The 23,609-nt window shown below is 44.6% G+C and overlaps 1 protein-coding gene across 1 annotated transcript in view; it reads right to left on the reverse strand.

The window, feature by feature from the left end:
• Window positions 1-23,609, reverse strand: part of LOC145346307 (dedicator of cytokinesis protein 2-like) — a 1,149,449-nt gene that overhangs the window by 43,789 nt on the left and 1,082,051 nt on the right. Inside the window, exon 40 of the mRNA XM_080193520.1 lies at window positions 21,121-21,225. Coding sequence (XP_080049646.1) covers window positions 21,121-21,225 — 105 coding nt within the window. The remainder of the gene's footprint in view (window positions 1-21,120; window positions 21,226-23,609) is intronic.

Consider the following 23,609-nt stretch of genomic DNA (forward strand, 5'->3'; position numbering starts at 1 on the left):
CCCTGGTAGAAATTCCTTATAATGAATCTGAGGGCAATTGGATGTGGCTCAAAGTTACAAAGGGTTCATTGCCAATGAGAAATAAGTATTTACAATAAAAGGGTCAGGCTTTGTGACCGTACAACACTCCTCCCTGGCTCCAACTGAGAATATCCCCTCCCTGACCCAGGAAAGGCCCCCTTGCACTGGATTGGCTCAGCTTCCGGCCTCAACGTTCCATAGGGTCCAGTCCAATCATGTGACCCTCAGGCAACACCCCTTTAAAGGGGGCACGCTGCCACATGTGCATTTAATTTCAAATGTCTTTGCATGTTTGGCTATGTCCACCTGCAAGCCTCTTAGAACCTTCCAGAAACTTGACAACGCTATGGTTGTAATAGGCCTTTCGGCAGACATTCTCAAGGCTTCCTGTGGTCTACTTGAAAGGAAATATTAGCCTTCTTTTCTCCAAAATCTTTAGTAACGCAATTAAACAATTGCGACGCAGTGCTATTGGGGAGGATTTAAACTCAACAGGCAGAGGTGTGGAAACCAGGAGCAATCAAGGTGCAAAAAAATATCGTGAGAACAGATAGAACCGGGGCAGGAATATTAAGTGGGGCCAGGGTGAAAGGAAAACAAATCAAGATAAGAAAGATAGGAAAGGAAGGGAAGGGAGTTGGGTGGCAGTATTGATTAAGGAGAACATTGCAGTGTTCAGAGAAGCGGATGTCCTCGAGGATTAAAGGACAAAATCTGTTTGGGTCGAGCTTAATTTTTAAAGAAGGAACAATTATGTTGTGCAATATAGTCTGTAGGTCACCAACTGAACATAGAACATAGAACACTACAGCATAAACAGGCCCTTCAGCCCACAAGTTATGCCGATCATATCCCTACCTATTAGGCCTACCTATAACCCTCAATCCCATTAAATCCCATGTACTCATCCTGAAGTCTCTTAAAAGACCCCAGTGAGTTTGCCTCCACCACCACCGACAGCAGCTGATTCCATTCACTCGCCACCCTCAGAGTGAAAAACTTACCTCTGACATCTCCTCTGTACCTACTCCCCAGCACCTTAAACCTGTGTTCTCTCGTAGCGACCATTTCAGCCCCGGGAAATAGCCTCCGAGAATCCGCCCTATCTATACCTCTCAACATCTTATAAATGTCTATCAGGTTGCCTCTCATCCTTTGTCTCTCCAGGGAGAAAAGACCGAGTTCCCTCAACCTATCCTCATAAGGCAATGCCACCCAATCCAGGCAACATCCTTGTAAATCTCCACTGCACCCTTTCAATAGCTTCCACATCCTTCTTGTAGTGAGGCAACCAGAACTGCGCACAGTACTCCAAGTGGGGTCTGACAAGGGTCCTATACTGATGGGAAATATATCAAGGAACAGGATTGCAAAAGAATTAGAGAGAAGTGCAGGAATTTCAGAGGCTATTTCCTCAGGAGGATGTAGCTGTTACTAGGGGGCATACCTATAAGGTTCATGGTTGGAGATATAGGAGGGAAGTCCGCTGTAGGTTCTTCACCCAGAGAGTGGTTGGGGTGTGGAATGCACTGCCTGCTGTGATAGTGGAGTCAGACACTTTAGGAACTTTCAAGTGGTTATTGGATAGGCACATGGAGCACACCAGAATGATTGGGATTGGGATAGCTTGATATTGGTTTCGGACAAAGCTCAGAACAACATCGAGGGCCGAAGGACCTGTACTGTGCTGCACTGTTTTATGTTTCTATGTCTATGTTATGCAAGTGAAGTTTATTTAATAGTCACAAGTTGGCTTACAATCTCACTGCAATGAAGTCACTGTGAAAATCCCCTAGCTGCCACACTCCGGCACCTGTTCAAGTACACTGAGGGAAGATTTAGCATGACCAATCCACCTACCAGCACATCTTTCGGACTGTGGGAGGAAACCAGAGCACCCGGAGGAAACTCACGCAGACACAGGGAGAACATGCAGATTCCACACAGACAGTGACTCAAGCCAGGAATCGGAGCTGGCTGTGAGGGGCAGCAATGCAAACCACTGTGCCACTGTGCAGGCCAGGGGACTTTAATTATCCAAATATAGACTGAGATAGTAATTGCATAAAGGGCAAAGAGAGGCACAAATCCCTACAGTGCATTCAGAAAAATCTTTCTTGTTAACTCTGTCACGAGATGTGGGGCCCAAATCTCACCAAAAATTGGCAGAGTGCTATTTCCGGTGAGAAAACCAGTGTGCTTCTCTCCAGAAAAACCTGTCAGTCTTCTCTCTAGACCATACAACATTCTGCCAGACAAGAACAAGGGGCTGTGTTTCATGTCATCATACAGGGAGCTGGGCCTAAACATGCCTAAACATGAATCAATATCTAGCAAAGGGGCATGTTAATCATATTAAAGTGTACAGAAATGCATGTGAATCAGATTCCATCACCGGGCGGGGAAGGTCCGAAATTGCGTTCTCGCCGGTGACAACTGCGTCCTACAGATTTTGGGCCCACACCGGCATTTGCACAGATGATAAGCGTTGGCTCAAAAATACATTGCTGGCTTCAGCCTGAAGACTCTGATTACTTTTAAAGTGAGCCATTCAACACTGGAGTTCTGTCTCTGACTGCTCAGGCTGCCATGATGTGGATGTGCCGGCGTTGGACTGGGGTAAACACAGTAAAAAGTCTGACAACACCAGGTTTTAGTCCAACTGATTTATTTGATAGTAAACTCACAAGATTTCGAGGGGACTGCCTCTTCGTCAGATGGCTTACTCCTGCTCCTATTTCTTATGTTCTTATGTTAACCCTGAAAGATGTGAAACGATGTATTTCGGAAGGAGTAATTTGATAAGGAAGTATATTATGAAGTTCCAAAGAAGAAACAAACGAACTGTGTGCTCGCTAACAGATTTCTGATGGTAGAAAGACAGGTTAATAGGGTGATGAAAAAGATAGATTACAAAAGCAGAGAAGTTATGATGGAGTTGTACAAAACTTTGGTAAGGCCACAGCTGGAGTACTGTGTGCAGTTCTAGTTGCCACGTTATAGGAAGGTCATGAACGCAATTGAGGGGGTGCAGAGGAGAGTCACCAGGATACTGCGTGGAATGGAACATTTAAGTTGTAAAGAGAAGTTGGATAGGCTTGGGTTGTTTTTGTTGGAGCAGAGAAGGCTGAGGGGTGACCTGATTGAGGCGTTCAGGATTATGAGGGGCATGGACAGGATAGGTAGGGAGCAGCTGTTCCTCTTAGTCGAAGGGTCAGTCAAGAGAGGACACGAGTTAAAAGTGAGGGGTGGCAGGTTTAGGGGGGATTTGAGGAAAAGTGTTTTTACCCAGAGGGTGGTGACAGTCTGGAATGCGCTGCCCGGGAGGGTGGTAGAGGCGGGATGCCACACATCCTTTAAAAAGTACCGGGATGAGTACTTGGCACATCATAACATTCAGGGCTATGGGCCAAATGCTGATAAGTGGGATTAGGTGGACAGGCCAGGACATTTCATGCATCGGTGCAGACTCAATGGGCCAAAGGGCCTCTTCTGCATTTCAGTATTCTGTGATTCTGTTTGGCACTGTCTGCATTGCCCATCCCCAGCCTTCCCCCACAGCCAGCCCTGAGAGTCTCCCTGCACCCTACTGTGCACAATCGTACCTAAATATCTTGTGAAACTTTGTGGAAAAAGGTTAACGCTGTTGGAATAATATTTTCAATAAGATCTTGCCCAGTTTCATGAAGGAATTAATTATTCAACTTATATTATGAGAACAATGTCAGAACAGTTATGTTTCATCATATAAACCAATTAGCATTGATTGCCTTAATATCCTTGGAACTAGTAATAATATTACTGATGATGTATGATGGTGACTTATAGTATTTCCCTTTCTAATTATATCGCACAGTATTGCTTCTCTGTGGCAAAATATATATTAGCTTGGTGCCAAAATAAATGAGAGCACTAAGACACTCTTACAGGTTAGCTAAAAGCAAGTAGCACAGAAAGATGGCCCTCACACATCACATAAGGGTGGTGTGGTGGCACAGTGGTTAGCACTGCTGCCTCACAGTGCCAGGGACCAGGGTTCGATTCTTGGCTTGGGTCACTGTCTGTGTGGAGTCTTCTCATTCTCCACATGTCTGTGTGGGTTTCCTCCCACAGCCTGAAGGAGGTGCTGGTTAGGGTGCATTGGCCATGCTAAATTCTCCTCAGTGTATCTGAACAGGCACTGAAATGTGACGACTAGGAGATTTTCAGTCCCTTCATTGTAATGTTAATGTAAGCCTAGTTGTGACATTGACAAATAAACTAAAAACATAGTGAACTTTTAAAATGTTTGCTATATTATGGATAGGAGGGAGTTTAATTTAAAAAGCCCTGATTTCTCCTCTCACCACCTGTCTGTAAACAGTCAGGTGTTTTTGTTTGTTTTTCACATTATAACCGGTGGTATAAGCCCACCCCTCAGTTTTGATTTGATCTAATATCTATTACTAACCCCACAGCAAACTCGAGATATGATAAACTCAGAGGGTTAGTTTATTTGCACACTCTGAAAACCATAGAGGAGAGTAATAATTTACATTCAGACTGTGAAAGAGTGATGGTGGAAAGACAGATTGACAGTGCAGAGAACACAGAGGAAGGAAATATTCTTTCAAGTGAGTTCCCGAGTCCAGAATCAAAGTCCAGCGAGGAATTCCTTCACGGGGCTTAGCAGGCTGAAAATAGAGGTGGTATAATTTACTTTTCCAATGTTCTAGGCTTCACACAGTGAGATAGATATGCAGAAATGTATCAGCCATGTATGCAAGGATACAACTGGTGAAGGCAGGAGTTTGCAAAGAAAGACTTCAGAGAAGTACAAGCAAGTTCGAAGAATGCACAGAGGGGCAACAGATGCACTTAATTGTGGATAAATGTAAAGTAATACATTTTGACGAAGAATAGGAGGATTCACTGAATGGGAAGACACTGAAAGGTGAGCATAGAATCAGAGAATCCCAAGAGTGCAGAAGGAAGCCATTTGACCCACTGAGTCAAGACCGACTCTCCAACAGAGCATCGGGCCCTATCCCTGTAACACCACATATTAACCCCGCTAATCCCCTAACCATGGGATACTAAAGGGCATCTTAGCATGTCCAGTCCATCTAACCTGCACATCGTTGGACTGTGGGAGGAAACCGGAGCACCCGGAGGAAACTCACGCAGACACGAGGAGAATGTGCGAACTCCACACGGACAATGACCCAAGGCTGGAATTGAACCCAGTCACTGGTGGTGTGAGGCAGCAGTGCTAACCACTGCGCCACCCTGCTGCCCCGAATGTAGATTTATAGAGGTCAGAAACGAAGAGAGGTGAAGAATGGATTTGTGCCGGAGATAACAATGTGTGAATGGGAAGAAAATTTGTTGCTTGTTTGATTGGGAAATGCACTGGGACACTACGTATTAAGCTGACGCTGCTCATTTGGATGCATTCATTGACCCAAGGTTTGCCCCTTGTGATCCGGTGCGGGTGCTGTGATTATTCCGACTGCTTCAGCTTTTTTTCCGGCCCGTTCTTCATGCAAATTGGTAATGTGTGCAGAAATTCCTTAATACCCAGTGTAATTATCATCCTTCGTGTTTCTTAATTATGTACATGGCTTTTCAAAGCATGAATTGATGTTGCGTTTACATATCTTAAGGGGACCAATGGGACACAGGAGATAACATCTGCCTTTCTATTAGAACACTTCATATTTTCATTCTACCACCAACAATCTTTGTAATTTTGAAGAAGGAGTCTCGTGGGGCGGACACTTCTAGAAGGCAATCTCATAATCAGAGGCCCTTAAAAAGGAAATTTTATCATCTTAACCTTTTCAAGGATGAATGTTTCCATCAGGACCACTTAACAGCACCAACTTGTATTGATACAGCACGGTTAATGTCAGAGGGTCAGTTGGTAGCAGTCTTGTTTCTGAGACAGAGGCTGTGAAGATGAGCAGTGCTCCAAGAGGCTTGGGCACAAAATGTAGGCCCTGTTCTGCCTTCTCGAATGGATGTGAAAGACTCCACGGCACGATCTTAAAGAAACGCTGGGGAATTCTCCCCGGTGTCTTGGCCAATACTTTTCCCTCAACCAACATCAGAGAACTCAGAAATCGGAAGCGCAAAGGGATTTGAGAGTCCTAGTTCAGGATCCTCTTCGGCCTTGGTAATTAGGAAAGCAAGTGCAACGTCAGCACTCGTTTTGAGAGGACTAGACTACAAAAGCAGGAATGTGCTGCAAAGTCTTTGTAAGGCTCTGGTGAGAACACATTCAGAATATTGTGAGTAATTTTGGGCCCTGTATTTAAGGAAGGATGTGCTGGCCTTGGAGAGAGTGAGAAGCCTCACAACACCAGGTTAAAGTCCAACAAGTTTATTTGATAGTAAACCCACAAGCTTTCAGAACACTGTTCTTTTGTCAGGTGAGTGGAAAGTTCTGATCAGAGATCTGATCCACTCACCTGACAAAGGAACAGCATTCCGAAAGCTTGTGGGTTTACTATCAAATAAACTTGTCGGACTTTAACCTGGTGTTGTGAGGCTTCTTACTGTGTTTACCCCAGTCCAACGCCGGCATCTCCACATCATGACTACCTTGGAGACAGTCCAGAGGAAGTTCAGGAGAATGATCCCAGGAATGAAAAGCTTGATGTATGAGGTTAATTTAAGGACTCTGGGTCCGTACTTGATGGAGTCTAGAAGGATGACGGGGGGGGAAATCTCACTGAAACTTACAGAATACTGAAAGGCTTGGATAGAGTGGATTTGGGAAGATGTTTCCATGAGTAGGAGAGACTAGGAACCAAGGGCACAGCCTCAGAGTAAAGGACAACCCTTTAGAACGGAGATGAGGAGGAATTTCTTCAACCAGAGGGTGGTGAATCTATGGAATTCATTGCTACAGAAGGTTGTGGAGGCTGGGTCATTGAGTGTATTTAAGACAGACATAGATAGGTTCTTGATAGGTAAAAGGATCAAAGGTTACAGGGAAAAAGCAGGAGAATAAGGTTGAGAGACTGACCAGCCATGATCGAATTGGAAAGCAAAAGGATTAATTACCAAAAGATATTGGAGCAGAATTAGGCCATGTGGACCATTGAGTTTGCTCCAGGGGTAGAGCAGACTCGATGGGCTGAATGAACTAATTCTGTTCCTATATCTTATGGTCTTAGCTTCTCTGGTCTACATATAGGTGTCACCTTGCTGTTTGGTGAGGATTGATTTGAGAAATTTGGTTGTCGTAGTTCCTACTTCACAGCAATGGCTGCCCTTCAAAACGTATCTGATTGGCTGTAAAGAGCATGAGGTCATCCTGAAGTCAAGAAAGGCACCGTGTCGATGCAAGTCTTTTTGTTTTGTTTTGATGCGCAGTTTTCCCCAAGGCTCTTCAAGAGAAATAGTAATTGAGCAGGAGCTGAACCAATGGGATGAGGGAAGTGTCCGAGACTTAATTGAAAAGATATATCTTAAGATGATTGTAAAATCAGGCAGTGATGCAAAGAAGAGGCTGAGGGATTTCGGGAGATGATAGGGTTAGGATTGCCAACCCTCCAGGAATTGAGGATTAATGTCCAGGATATTGCTGTGTGCCAGAGCTGGAGAAAGATCATTAAAGAAAATTGGTTTTCTTGTCATTTTCTTTGAACATTTCCCTTTACCAGATATAAAAATATTGAAAATGGGTGGAAAAGCAGGTTTTTTAGTTCCCAGAAATGAGGTGATTAACCCTTTTGTTTTCCAATTGGTATAGGGAGGCAGTGCATCATAAAGTTGGATATACTGGCCGACTAATGGCTGGAGCGCTGGGGGAAAGTCATGCCCAGGAAAACGCTTAATCATAGTTGGCAAACCTATATAGCTGGTTGGCAGGTTGGCACGGTGGCTGGCACTGCTGCCTTGCAGCGCCAAGGGCCTATGTTTGATTCCCAGCTTGGATCACTGTCTGTGTGGAGTTTCCTCTGGGAGCTCTGGTTTCCTCCCACATTCTGAAAGGTGTGCCAGTTAAATGCATTGGCCATGCTAAATTCTCCCTCAGTGTGCCTGAACAGGTACAGGAGTGTGGTGGCTGGGGAATTTTCACTGCAGTGTTAATGCAAGCCTACTTCTAATTAATAAATAAGCTTTACATCATTTATTGTGGAAGTAAGGTAAATGTTGGGAGAGAGGGTTGTGGGTGGGAGGCAACACAGGAAGCCAGAATGGATGGATCAAATAGTATGGGATGTGTTGTTGAGTGGCAAGGGTGGGGAACACTGAAGTCATGGGGTGATTTGAGGATGACGTTTATGGAGACGTGGCAAGGGAAATTGAGAACATTAAACAATCAATCTTGGGACAAAATTATTGGAGGGAATTCCATGGCAGATTCTCAGAAAAGCAGCCGGCATAATCAAGGGACCATGTATCCCGGACAAATTGTCTTCCATCGGGAAAAAGATCATACCAACCGACTCAAGAACAACTTCCCTACTGCCATCAGACTTTTGACAGGACCTATCTTGCATTAAGTTGATCTTTCTCTACACCCTGGCTAAGACTGTAACACTACATTCAGCAATCTCTCCTTTCTTTCTCTATTAAAAGTATGCTTTGACTGTAAAGTGCACAAGAAACAATACTTTTCACTGCACACCAATACATGTGACAATAATAAATTAAATCAAATCAAATCAATGAGGCAGAGGGAAGTGTATGCAACCTTGGTGGTAGAAGGGATGGTGGATTGGTGTGTAGCTCAGGGTTGAACATACTGTGGAGGATGCCTATTTTGTCTGAGGGGATAACCAAGATTTCAAAACAACCATCCTGATTTTCAAATATCTGCTTGGCTGTTCTCTTCCCTCTACCTCAGTATCCTCTGAAGCCTTACTGTCCTCTGAGATATCTGAATTCTGGGGCGGCTTGGTGGCATAGTGGTTAGCACTTGCTGCCTCTTAGCGCCAAGGATCCGGATTTGAATCTTGGCTTTGGGTCAATGTCTATATGAAGCCTACACATTCTCCCACATCTGTATGGGTTTCCTCCGGGTGCTCCGGTTTCCTCCCATGGTCTGAAACACATGCTGGTTAGGTGCATTGGCCATGCTGAATTCTCTCTCAGTGTACCCAAACAGATGCGGGAGTGTGGCAACTAGGGGATTTTCATAGAAACTTCATTGCAGTGTTAATATAAGCCTACGTGTGACATTAATAAATAAACTTTAAACTCCTCAAATACTGACCTCTCATGCATCTCCAATTTTAATCACTGCAACACTGGTGGCCATGACTTCAGTTGTCAAAGCCCAAAGCTCTGGAATTCCCTCCTTAAATATTCCACTTCTCATCCTCTCTTTAAAATCTACCTCTTTAATCAAACTCTTGTCCTCAGATCTTCAGCACATTGGAGTCAAAAATGTTGACAATATTCTGTCATGGGTTTTAGAAGTTTTAACATCTTAATGGTGCTATAAAATGTAAATTTGTGCTGAAGATACACTTGTTGCTGAACATGATGGTTTCAGACTTAAACAGTGTCAGTCCCTTTGATCTCTTGAGATTTGACTATGAAATTCCAGTGTGACTTTCACAGTGCATTATCCGGGGAGCTGTATTTCTTGCGTGAGGTGTTAATAGAGGCTCCTTCTTTAGATCATTTACAATTTGATTCATAATGAACACTATTCAATTCCTGTATTCTCACTAAGGAATTGAAAAATCTCAAACCCTCCGTGTTAAAACCCAAAGGTTACTTACACTATCACTCTTAACCCCTCTCCCCCAGCACCCTGTGTTCCTGACTGTATCTCTACTGATGTTAATCCAGCTCCCTCACACTGTCACTCAGTAACCCCTCTCCCCAGCACACTGTGTTACTGACTGCATCTCTAAAAATGTTAATCCAGCTCCCTCACACTGTCACTCAGTAACCCCTCTCCCCCAGCACCCTGTGTTACTGACTGTATCTCTACTGATGTTAATCCAGCTCCCTCACACTGTCACTCAGTAACCCCTCTCCCCCAGCACCCTGTGTTACTGACTGTATCTCTACTGATGTTAATCCAGCTCCCTCACACTGTCAATCAGTAACCCCTCTCCCCCAGCACCCTGTGTTACTGACTGTATCTCTACTGATGTTAATCCAGCTCCCTCACACTGTCACTCAGTAACTCCTCTCCCCCAGCACACTGTGTTACTGACTGTATCTCTACTGATGTTAATCCAGCTCCCTCACACTGTCAATCAGTAACCCCTCTCCCCCAGCACCCTGTGTTACTGACTGTATCTCTACTGATGTTAATCCAGCTCCCTCACACTGTCACTCAGTAACTCCTCTCCCCCAGCACACTGTGTTACTGACTGTATCTCTACTGATGTTAATCCAGCTCCCTCACACTGTCACTCAGTAACCCCTCTCCCCCAGCACCCTGTGTTACTGACTGTATCTCTACTGATGTTAATCCAGCTCCCTCACACTGTCACTCAGTAACCCCTCTCCCCAGCACACTGTGTTACTGACTGTAGCTCTAAAGATGTTTATCCAGCTCCCTCACACTGTCACTCAGTAACCCCTCTCCCCAGCACACTGTGTTACTGACTGCATCTCTAAAGATGTTAAATCAGCTCCCTCACACTGTCACTCAGTAACCCCTCTCCCCCAGCACCCTGTGTTACTGACTGTATCTCTACTGATGTTAATCCAGCTCCCTCACACTGTCACTCAGTAACCCCTCTCCCCCAGCACCCTGTGTTACTGACTGTATCTCTACTGATGTTAATCCAGCTCCCTCACACTGTCACTCAGTGACCCCTCTCCCCAGCACACTGTGTTACTGACTGTATCTCTACTGATGTTAATCCAGCTCCCTCACACTGTCACTCAGTAACCCCTCTCCCCAGCACACTGTGTTACTGACTGCATCTCTACTGATGTTAATCCAGCTCCCTCACACTGTCACTCAGTAACCCCTCTCCGCAGCACACTGTGTTACTGACTGTAGCTCTACTGATGTTAATCCAGCTCCCTCACACTGTCACTCAGTAACCCCTCTCCCCCAGCACCCTGTGTTACTGACTGTATCTCTACTGATGTTAATCCAGCTCCCTCACACTGTCACTCATAACCCCTCTCCCCCAGCACTCTGTGTGACTGACTGTATCTCTACTGATGTTAATCCAGCTCCCTCACACTGTCACTCAGTAACCCCTCTCCCCCAACGCACTGTCTTACTGACTGTATTTATACTGATGTTAATCCAGCTCCCTCACACTGTCACTCAATAACCCCTCTCCCCCAGAACCCTGTGTTACTGACTGTATCTCTATCAATGTTAATCCAGCTCCCTCACGCTGTCACTCAGTAACCCCTTTCCCCCAAAGCACAGTGTTACTGACTGCATCTCTAAAGACGTTAATCCAGCTCCCTCACACTGTCACTCAGTAACCCCTCTCCCTAGAACCTTGCATTACTGGCTGTATCTCTACTGATGTTAATCCAACTCCTTCACACTGATGGGTTTAGTTGTACTGAACTGATGCAACTCAATACTTATTTCTTTCAGAATCCAGGGAGAGAAACCTTAATCCAAATATGGTTGTCCTGGATCCCTTTAAAAATGTTTCCTCCTTTCTCCAAACCTTCCAGCTTTAAACACAATACTGATATTTCTGCCCCTCAGTGTTATTGTGTGGTTGCAAACAAATTAAATTGCTTATAGAAACCAGAATGAATCCCAAAAGCCGAATATTTAAAAGGCTTCACAAATTCAAATCAAGTTGTCTCATTACAACAAGCACATCATTAAATAATCCCTCTCACCACCTTAATAAAGCAAGCAGTTACAAACAAAGGTACAATTCTTTTGTTGTTATTTTTCCTTCGAATAAACATCTGTTGGGCTTTCTTATATGAATAATAAATATTAAGGAATGCTTAATTAACAGGGATAAAATGGTGTTGAGCTATCTGATCTCACTGAGATGGAATGAAGGGCTCAGCAGCCTACTCCTGTTACAGAATCCTACAGTGCAGAAGGAGGCCACTCGGCCCCTCGAGTCTGCACTGATTTATTAGTGGATGTTTAATTATACCAGATGCTACTGTGGGACTTGAACCCACACCCCAGGACATTAGCTGAGAGCCTCTAATTTACTAGCTCTGTGAAATTACCACTGCACCACAATTTTTCCCAGGAACTGACTGCATGTTTAAAAATGGCACCACCAGCTTTCAATTTAATCAACTGGAATTCATAAAAGAACACAGTTGTGAAAATAACATGTAAAGCCGTGCCCAGTGGCCCAGCAATCTGACTACATTTCCCAAATCAAAGCTAATATTCACTCTCAGTGAACTGCTTACAAACAATTGAAACAATCTTCCTTTATTACTCCCCTACAGGACTAATAAGTGCATAAAAGTAAACATCAGGTTAACCAAAAGACGATAACAAACTTCAACATTCCACAGCGTTTGGACATGGATTGGCTTTGACAGGTTGGATGGGGTGTGAATACGGCTCGAGGCCGGGACCGTGTCACATGTTCATGGGACACAGAGGGTGAGGGGGATGTGAACAGACATGTTGCTGGGTCAGCTGCTATTTCAGAGTGAGAGGGGACAGATATCCTTGAGAGCTGTTGGTATAGTAGTGTGTGTGTGTGTGTGTGTGTGTGCGCGCGAGCATGTGTTTGTGTGTGTGTGTGTGCGCAAGTGTGTGCTTGTGTTTGTGTGTGCGCGCGCGAGTGTGTGTTTTTGTGTGTGTGTCTGTGCGCGAGCGTGTGTTTTTGTGTGTGTGTGCGCGAGCGTGTGTTTGTGTGTGTGTGCGCGAGCATGTGTTTGTGTGTCTGTGTGCGTGCGAGTGTGTGTTTTTGTGTGTGTGTGTGTGTGTGCGCGAGTGTGTGTTTTTGTGTGTGTGTGTGTGTGTGTGTGTGTGTGTGCGCGAGCGTGTGTTTTTGTGTGTGTGTGTGTGTGTTTATTGCTGACCAAACCATTTGCACATTTCTAATTGTCCTTAAGAAGGTAGTGGGACCTGTTTTCTCGAACCTGTTGCAGTTCACGTGATCTTTGCGCGTGAAATCTGTGTGCATGTGATTGATTTATGTGTGTGTGTGTGTGTGTCTGTGTGATGTTTGTTTTGATGTTTGCATGTCTGGGTATATGATCTATGTGTGTATGTGTGGTTTGAGTGTAAGCATGTGTATGTATGGATGAAGTCTGATGAATGTGTGCGATCTGTTGGACAATGTATGATGGTGGGATTCTCTCATCCCACTGCAGCGTATGGAGATTGTGCTGAGTGCCAAATTTCCCGTTCTCACTGGCTGTGTGGTGGTGAACAGCCAGAGAATTCTGACCAATTTGTGTACATGTGTAAGTGGTATGTGTATCTGATGTTTAAGTATGTGATCTATGACTGCATGTGATTTGCATGTGAGCATGTGTAATCCGCATGTCTGTGACCATTTGTGTCAGGGAGATGAATGCGTTGCCAGAGGAAAAACACATTCTGGGGAACAATAGCACCCTGGTACACTCAAGGCAACAATGCCTTGACCAATCACAGTAAGAAGTCTCACAACACCGACAGGTTAAAGTCCGACAGGTTTATTTGGTAGCATGAGCTTTTGATGTGCTGCTCCTGATGAAAGGTAAATGCCCCACAGCTCATGATTCCAAATAAACCTATTGGACTTTAACCTGGTGCTGTGAGACTTCTTACTGTGCCCACCCCAGTCCAATACCAGCATCTCCAATCTTGACCAATCACAACTGGCTTGCCAATCTATCAGCATCCTTTTCCTCAAGCAGTATAAATCATTGCTCCCTTTGAAATTTGGTATTGTGAGTCACTCTAAAGCTTTAAAAGCATGTCTCTTTTTCTTCAGTGATACTCAACTTCTATACAACCATGGTGGCACGGTAGCATAGTGGTTAGCATTGCTGCCTCACAGCGCTTGGGACCCAGGTTCGATTCCCGGCTTGAGTCACTGTCTGTGTGCAATCTGCATATTCTCCCTGTGTCTGCGTGGTTTCCTCTGGTTTCGTCCCAAACTCCAAAGATGTGCAGGTTAGGTGGATTGGCCATGCCAAATTCTCTCTCACGGTACCCGAACAGGTGCCAGAATGTAACGATTAGGGGACTTTCACAGTCACTTCATTGCAGTGTTAATATAAGCCTACTTGTGACACTACTTAAAAAGTTTTAAAGGAGAGATAGGTATGTGTGTAAGATCTGTAAGAGTGTGTGTGTGTGATCCCTGAGTGCTGTGCATGTTAGCTGAGGGATAATGATTGTGTACTTGGGAGCATGTCCCTGATCTTCTGCAAAATAATCCTGTGTGATCACTTATGTCCATCTGAGAGATCAGGTGGGACATTGCTTTACTGTCTCACCCAATAAATGGCACCTTCAACAAGGCAGCACTCCTTCAGTGCGGCATTGAAGTATTGGCCTGGATTAGTGTTTTATCTTCAGACCCACTCGACAGCCCCAGTCTGTACAGCATGATCAATCATCTTCATATACATACCCAGGGGACGAAGTAGATATGGTCAACAGCCTCAAGTTTTTAGGTGTGCAGATCACCAACAACCTGTCCTGGTCCCTCCACGCCAACACTATAGTTAAGAAAGCCCACCAACACCGCTACTTCCTCAGAAGACTAAGGAAATTTGGCATGTCAGCTACGGACTCTCACCAACTTTTACAGATGCACCATAGAAAGCACTCTTTCTGGTTGTATCACGGCTTTGTATGGTTCCTGCTCTGCCCAAGACCGCAAGGAACTACAAAAGGGTCTTGAACGAAGCCTAGTCCATCATGCAAACCAGCCTCCCATCCACTGACACTGTCTACACTTCCCGCTGCCTTGGCAAAACACCAGCATAATTAAGGATCCCACGCATCCTGGACATTCTCTCTTCCACCTTTTTCCTTTGTGAAAAGATACAAAAATGTCACGTACCAACCGACTCAAGAACAGTTTCTTCCTTGCTTCTGTCAGGCTTTTGAATGGACTTACCTTGCATTAAATTGATCTTTCTCGACACCCTAGCTATGACTGTAACACTACATTCTGCACTCACTTCTTTCCTTCTCTATGAACGGTATGTTTTGTCTGTATAGCACGCAAGAAACAATGTTTTTCACTGTACGTTAATACATGTGACAATAATAAATCAAATCAAAAATCAGGAACAGCTTCTTCCCTGCTGCCATCAGACTTTTGAATAGACCTTGATCTTTCTCTACACTTTAGCTTTGACTGTAACACTACATTCTGCACCCTCTTCTTCCCTCCTCTATGAATGGTATGCTTTGTCTGTATCGTATGCAAGAAACAATACTTTTCACCGCATACTAATACATTTGACAATAATAAATCAAAGTAAATCATTCACTGTGTTCTTGCCTGCGACCCTGGATTGGGTCAGGCCTGTGACTCTCGATTACTGTCCATTCTGTGTTCCAGAAAAGGGCCGTTAACTGAGCCACACCTGCCACGGAAGCGAGCCATGGCTGCTTCAGTCTATCAGTGGTTTCACTTCTGGAGCCTCCTCCTAAAAGCTGGATGTTACATTCTCAATACTTACCAGTCGCATAACTTCAGAAAATCAATGAAAAGCGAGCCAGTGAATATTAAATTGTTCATCCCTTAAGGCCAGTAAACAAGCGCAGGTAAAACTCCCGAAAAAAGATGGATCTTCTGAAATTCCCTTCGGGTTCCTGGAGTGGTGCTGCAAAATATCCTGAAGACTGCAAAATATCGATCCAGCATTCCAGAGAATCCCCATAATGCCTCATCATTGCTTTCCACTGACTACCTGATACTTTTGTTTGATACTTATCCCTTCACCCTTCAATCCGGAAACCAAAGTCTGTCAGTCAATGATTTCAGGGTCATGGGCTATCAAAGGCCAATCATCTCATGCTGGAGGAAAACCACGCGGGCCTTTCATACACTTGCTCACTCCTCACTTCTCTGTTACGCCAATTAAGCCATGGCTTGGTTGGTTACATTGTTGTATCTAAGTCAGAAAGGTTGTCAGAGAGTCACAGAGTTGTTATGGTGTGGAAGGAGACCAGTTAGCCCATTGGGTCTGCACTGGCTCTCCAAATGAGTAACTCAGCTCAGTGACACCCTCCCCTATTCCCCCCTGTGCTACTCCCCCCACGCCCCCCCCCCCACCACCATCTCCCCGTAATCCTGCACATTCTTCCTTTTCAGACAACAAAGGACAAAGAATAGTAGAGTCATAGAGTTTTACAGCATGGAAACAGGCCCTTCAGCCCAACTTGTCCATGCCACTCTTTTTTTAAACTCCTAAGCTAATCCCAATTGCCCACATTTGGCCCATGTCCCTCTTTACCCATCTTATCCATGTAACTATCTGAATGCTTTTTAAAAGACAAAATTGTACCCGCCTCTACTACTACCTCTGGCAGCTTGTTCCAGATACTCACCACCCTCTGTGTGAAAAAAATTGCCCCCCTGGACACTTTTGTATCTCTCCCTTTCAGCTTAAACCTATGTTTTAGTTGAGAGAGAGTCTAGTTTTAGACTCTCCTATCTTTGGGAAAAGATATTGATTATCTAGCTAATCTGTGCCCCTCATTATTTTATAGACCTGAATAAGGTCATCCCTCAGCCTCCTACGCTGCAGAGAAAAAAGTCCTAGTCTATCCAGCCTCTCCTTATAACTCACATCATGTCCTGGGAACATCCTGCACTCTTTCTAGTTTAATAATATCCTTTCTATCATAGGGTGACCAGATCTGTATACAGTATTCCAAGTGTGGCCTTACCAATGTCTTGTACAACTTCAACAAGACATCCCAACTCCTGTATTCAATGTTCTGGCCAATGAAACAAAGCATGTCAAATGTCTTCTTCACCACTCTGCCCACCTGTGACTTCACTTTCAAGGAGCTATGAACATGTACCTCTAGATCTCTTTGTTCTGTAACTCTCCCCAATGCCCTACCATTAACTGAGTAAGTTCTGCCCTGGTTCAATCTACCAAAATGCATCATCTTGCATTTATCTGAGTTAAACTCCTTCTGCTATTCGTCAACCCACTGGCCCAATTGATCAAGATCCTGTTGCAATTGGAGATATCTTTCTTCACTGCCCACTATGCCACTAATCTTGGTGTCATCTGCAAACTTACTAACCATGCCTCCTATACTCTCATCCAAATCATTAATATAAATGACAAATATAAGTGGACTCAGCACTGATCCCTGAGGTACACCGCTGGTCACAGGCCTCCAATTTGAAAAACAATCCTCCACAACCACCCTGTGGCTTTGTCAAGAAGCCAATTTTTTATTAACTTAGTTACCTCACCCTGGATCCCGTGAGATTTAACCTTATGCAACAACGTATCATGCAGTACCTTGTCAAAGGCCTTGCTAAAGTCCATGTAGACAACATCAACTGCACTGCCCTCATCGACCTTCTTGATTGCCCTTCAAAAAACTCAGCCAAATTTGTGAGGCATGGTTTTCCACTCACAAAGCCATGCTGACTTTCCCTTGCATCTCCAAATACCTGTATAGCACAGGAACAGGCCCTTCGACTCTCCAAGCCTACGCCGATCACGTTCTATCTAGACCAACCTCCCTCTTTTCCCCATCTGTTCATATATCTATCCAATGACTTCACTTGGCCGTGCAATCCAGACCCCCTCCACCTTTCGTATAAAAACATCCCCCGCACATCTCCACTGAGCCTTTCCCCCCTTACCTTGAACTTGTGTCCCCTTGTAAGTATCATTTCTGCCCTGGGAAAAAGCTTCCACTCTTCACCTTATCTATGTCCCTCACAATTTTATAAACTTCTATCAGGTCACCTCTCAGCCTCTATCTTTCCAGGGAGAATAATTCCAGTTTATTCAATCATTCCTCATAGCTAATATTCTCCCTACCAGGCAACATCTTGGTAAACCTTTTCTGTACTTCCTCCAAAACCTTCACGTCCTTCAGGTAGTATGGTGACCAGAATTGGACACAGTATTCCAAATGTGGCCTAACCAACCATGTTATACAACTGTAACATAATTTGCCAACTTTTATACTTGATAACAGTCTAATTCTCTTTCGGATGCTTCAGTTGAACCTACCTCTGTCATACTGTCAGGTCCTGCATTCGGGAACCTAACCAATCGCTGTGTAAAATTATTTCTCCTCACATCACTTTCTCCTCAACTTTCGCCCTTTTGGTTTTCATGGTAAGATGATTCAAATACAGGAGCAGGGATGCCTTAATGCAATTATACAGGGCCTCGGTGAGGCCACGCTTTTTGATCTCCATATCTGAGGAAGGATGTCCTTGCTTGAGAGAACGCAGAGTAGTTTTACTAGGTTGATTCCGGGAAAGGCAGGATTGGTATATATAGAGGGATTGAGTCAGTTAGGATTGTACTCGCTGGAGTTCAGAAGAATGAGGGAAGATCTCAGAGGAGCCTATAAAATTCTAACAGGACTAGGCAGGGTAAATGCAAGGAGGATGTTCCCAATGGTGGGGATGTCCAGAACCAGGGGTCACAGTCCGAGAATACTGGGTAGACCATTTAAGATAGAGATGAGGAGATATTTCTTTACCCAGAAAGTGGATTTCACTACCACAGAGAGCAGTTGAGACCAAAACATTAAATGTTTTCAAGAAGGAATGAGATGTAGCATATGAGGTTAAGGGCATCAAAGGACATGGGGCGAAGGTGGGATCAGGATATTGAGTTGGATGATCAGCCATGATCCTAATGAATGGTGATGCAGACTTGAAGGCCCCAAATGGCTTCCTCCTAAAGAACACATATCAAAGGGAAAAGCAAAGTACAACATAGAAACAGGCCCTTCCCCTTTTAAGTCTGCACTGATCATGATGCCCTTACTAAAATAAAAAAAGAACCTACTGTCCTTACTCAGTCCGTATCCCTTTATCCCCTCCCTACTCATGTACCCATCCACTTGCCACTGAAAGGTTGCTAATGTGCTTGCTCCCACTATCTCCTCTGGCAGCATGTTCTAGGCACCCACCTGCATGAAAAACTTACCCCTTACATCTCCCTTAAACTTATATCAACATTACAATTAAGTTACCGTGAAAATCTCCTTGTTGCCACACTCCGGAGTCTTTTCGTGTACACTGAGGGAAAATTCAGCATGGCCAATGCACCAACCAGCACGCAAAGCGGAGAAGCTGGAGGAAACTCACGCAGACACGGGGAGAACGTGTAGTCTCCTCAGAGGCAGTGACCAAGCCGGGAATTTAACCCGGGTTCCTGACGCTGCGAGGCAGCAGTGCTAACCACTGTGCCAGTGTATCTTGTACCTCATTTTCAGCAGCAGGGCGACCAACATCTCCCAAGGCTACTGCGGATAGTGCAATTGAACATCCATTTACTGCCAGGGTCAAGTTGTCCCTTTAAGTCAATGCTTGTTCTGTCAATTCATTCTATCATCAAGCTTATTATTCACATGATTAGTTGCATGCTTCTTAATGAGGTTTCTAATGAATGAGTGTGAGCATGCCTGTCTGTGTGTATAAAACACCTTCGCTTTGGAAAACTAATGTACAAAGAATATCATTAGTTTGATGAGGCATTGCCACATGTAACTAAGTCGACTTCCATCTGATTTGTGATTTCATAAAATTATAGAAAAACAGAGAAAGCCATTCAGCCCATCGTGTCTCTACTGCCTCTTTTCAAAAACAATCATTCGTTCTAAAACCTTCTCCGATGTCCCTCTTCACATTTCTTCAAGTATTAATCCAATTTATTTTTCAAAGTTACTACTCAATCACCATATCCCCTGATTCACTGAGACATCACGAATCTGCCCATCTCAACCTTAAATACATTCATTAATGTGTCATCCACAACCCTCTGAGGTGAAGAATTCCAAAGAATCACAAACCCTTTGAATGAGGAGTGTTTTTTCATCTCAGTCCTAAATGAGCAACCTCTTGTCCAGAAACTTTGTCCCTGTAATGACTTTAATCAGGCCATTGAGGTTGGCCTATTGGAGTATGAACTCCTGGGCTGGAATTTTACCAGCACAACCCCCCCCCGCCCCAGTTCTGGGGGTGGGCGAGGCTCGGAGAACTGCATTCTCCATTGGCCTCGGACGGGATCGTGTGAAACTCGGGCGAACATGCCGAAAAAATTCCTCCCTCTGATTCAGGAGTTAATTGATGGGCTAATCAGGGGGTCTTTTCTTGTATTTATCTGGGAGTGTTAGTTCCTCTGGCACTCCCCACGGTCGGCTGCTGATTGATAGCACTCTGTGTACTGCTGTTGGACTTGTAAATAAAGGGATTTTGGTGAAGGGACTTCTGCCTCTGAAGACTCCACATTCTCCACAGTCTCCACATTCTCGACTCTCCAGTCAGGGGATCATCCTTCCAGTGCCCTTCCTTTTGTTTTTAGTTAACAGAATGTGGGTGTCACTGGCTGGGCCAGCATTTGTTGCCCTATCCTTAACTGCCCCCCATTTCAGAGGGTATCTAAGAGACAACCACATTGCTGTGGCTCTGGAGTCAGATGTGGGCCAGACCAGGTGAGGAGGGCAGATTTCCTTCCCTAAAGGACATTAATGAGCAAGATGGTTTTTTTCCGACAATTGATTCATGATCATCAATTGCCTTTTTCTGATTTCTATAGACAAGGGAATTAAGGGTTTTGGGGAGAAAGCGGGAAAGTGGAACTGATCCACTTCAGATCAGCCATGATCTTATTGAATGGCGGGCTAGATGGCCTACTCCTGCTCCTATTTCTTATGTTCTAACTCCAGATTTTTACTGAATTCAAATTTCGCCAACTGCCATGGTGGGATTCGAACCTGGGCCTTCAAGACATTACTCTGGGTCTCTGGATTACAAGTCCAGTGAAGATACCACTACATCACCACTTCTTACTGTTAAGCCCCTTCAGTGTGTTTGAATAAGATCACCTCTTAGTCCTCCAAACTCCAAACAGCATCAAACCAATTTACCTAGCAGCAATGACAGAGCCACATTCTCCAGCATTGGTCTACCCATGAGTTAGAACACACAGCAGTGCATCCTTTACTCTGCAGGAAAATAGAGCAGGTTCCGTTGCAAAATAGAATGGTACACTTACCCGGATGAAGGTTGGGAAACTTTGGCCATAGTAGCCTATTGCAAAGTAGTCGGGTTTCGGCCTCAAAACGTTCATGATTTTTTCATAGAACTTAGCTTGCCGTTGCTGTGAAATTTATAACAAAGTAAGGTTAATGTGTGAACAAAAAAAAAACCCCTCTGTACTCCTTCTTATAAAGGCACTTTATTTTCCATTATAATATTCACCTTTACAATACTTGTTTTCAATATTCTCCTCCCACTGCACACAAGCCCATGCAACGTACCATGGGGCGGAACGGTGGCGCGGTGGTTAGCACTGCTGCTTCACAGCGCCAAGGGCCTGGGTTCGATTCCCGGCTTGGGTCACTGACTGTGTGGAGTTTGCACATTCTCCCCGTGTCTGCGTGGGTTTCTTCCGGGTGCTCCAGTTCCCTCCCACATTCTAAAAGGCGTGCTGCTTAGATACATCGACCTGAACAGGTGATGAGGGGAATTTCACAGTAACTTCATTGCAGTGTTACTGTAACCCTTAGCTATGATTAATAAATTAAAAAAAAGCCAGCCACCTGCACACAGCAGTTAATTTAGATATATAGGCTGGAATCCCACCCATCATGGGATTCGGGGTGTGCAAGGGATGGAACATTGAAAGGTCTGTTGACCTCTGGTGAGATTTTCTGGTTTTGGAGCCCCTGAGGTTAGAAAATCCTGCCATTTTTTTAAAATCATTCGTGGGACATAGAAATCATAGAAACATTGCAGTGCAGAAAGAGGCCATTCGGCCCATCGAGTCTGCACCAACCACAATCCAACCCAGGCCCTACCCCCATAACCCTACATACTTTACCCATTAATCCCCCTAACCTACGCAGCTGAAGGGCAACTTTAGCACGGCCAATTGACATAACCTGCATATCTTTGGACTGTGGGAGGAAACCAGAGCACCCGGGGGAAACCCAAGCAGACACAAGGAGAATGTGCAAACTCCACACAGACAGTGACCCGAGACAGGAATCAAACCCAGGTCCCTGGAGCTGTGAAGCAGCAGTGCTAACCACTGTGCTACTGTGCCGACATGGGCGTCGCTAGCTGGCCAGCATTTATTGCCTATCCCTAGCTGCCCTTGGAGGGCAGTTGAGAGTCACCTACATTGCTGTGGCTCACATATAGTTCAGACTAGGTAAGGACGGCAGATTTCCTTAGGACATTAGTGAACCAGATGGGATTTTCTGACAATCGACAATGGTTTCATGGTCTTCAGTAGATTCTTAATTCCAGTTATTTTTTATTGAATTCAAATTCCATCATCTGCCATGGCAGGATTCGAACCCGGGTCCCCAGCAGAATACCTGATTTCTGGATTAATAATCCAGTGTTAATACCACTAGGCTATCACCTCCTCTTAATCACAGAAGGGAGGGATTTAAATGACCAGTCATTTTAAGTTAGATTCCCATTCTTCCATGAGAGAATGGGGCCATGGCTATTTAAAATGTTAACATCAACCTGGAAAGGGTAGTTTACTGGCTGTGGCCTCTGCAAAATTGGACAAACCATGTTCATTCCTAGAAAAAATACATATATATATAGGAAGAAGTCTGACAACACCAGGTTGTCAGACTTCTTACTGTGTTTACCCCAGTCCAACGCCGGCATCTCCACATCGTATATATAGGGACATGGATAGATGGGTGGTCCTTGAGATGGAACCCAGCAAAGGACAGGGCTCAAACTTCCTTATGAGGACCCTGGGGCCCACTTGCCTGTGGGTGTCAGTCTAGCCTGAGTCAGGTGTCCTGACTTTAGTTCCACTCCATGGGCTTAAAGACAAAATTTCACCTGAAGCTTCCAAGGCAGTAGTGAGGGAGAACTGCACTGTCCCGAGATGCCACCTTCAGATGGGACATCAAACCACAGCTTAGTTTTCTCATTTTGATTAGACAGAGAGATCATTTCATTGAAAGATATAAAACTCTTTGGGGGCTTGTCATGAGGCAATGCCCTCTTATTTTTGAAAATATGATTTTCCAACTTTCAAATGATTGAACATAAGAACATAAGAAATAGGAGCAGGAGTAGGCCATCTAGCCCTTCAAGCCTGCCCTGCCATTCAATAAGATCATGGCTGATCTGAAGTGGATCAGTTCCACTTTCCCGCTTTCTCCCCATAACCCTTAATTCCCTTGCCTACCAAAAACCTATCTATCCATGTCTTAAATATACTTAGCGAGGTAGCCTCCACCACCAACAGGCAGAGAATTCCAGAGATTCACCACCCTTTGAGTGAAGAAGTTCCTCCTCAACTCCGTTCTAAACTGCCCCCTCCTTATCTTGAGGCTGTGCCCTCTAGTCCTGCTGTCCTTTCTAAGCGGGAAGAATCTCTCTACCTCTACCCTATCCATTCCCGTCATTATCTTATACGTCTCTATAAGATCCCCCCTCAGCCTTCAAAACTCCAACGAGTACAAACCCAGTCTATTCAGTCTCTCTTCATAGTCCAACCTCCTC

The sequence above is a fragment of the Carcharhinus amblyrhynchos genome, chromosome 1 (assembly GCF_965287045.1).
Source record: "Carcharhinus amblyrhynchos chromosome 1, sCarAmb.v2.hapA, whole genome shotgun sequence".
Taxonomy (NCBI): domain Eukaryota; kingdom Metazoa; phylum Chordata; class Chondrichthyes; order Carcharhiniformes; family Carcharhinidae; genus Carcharhinus; species Carcharhinus amblyrhynchos.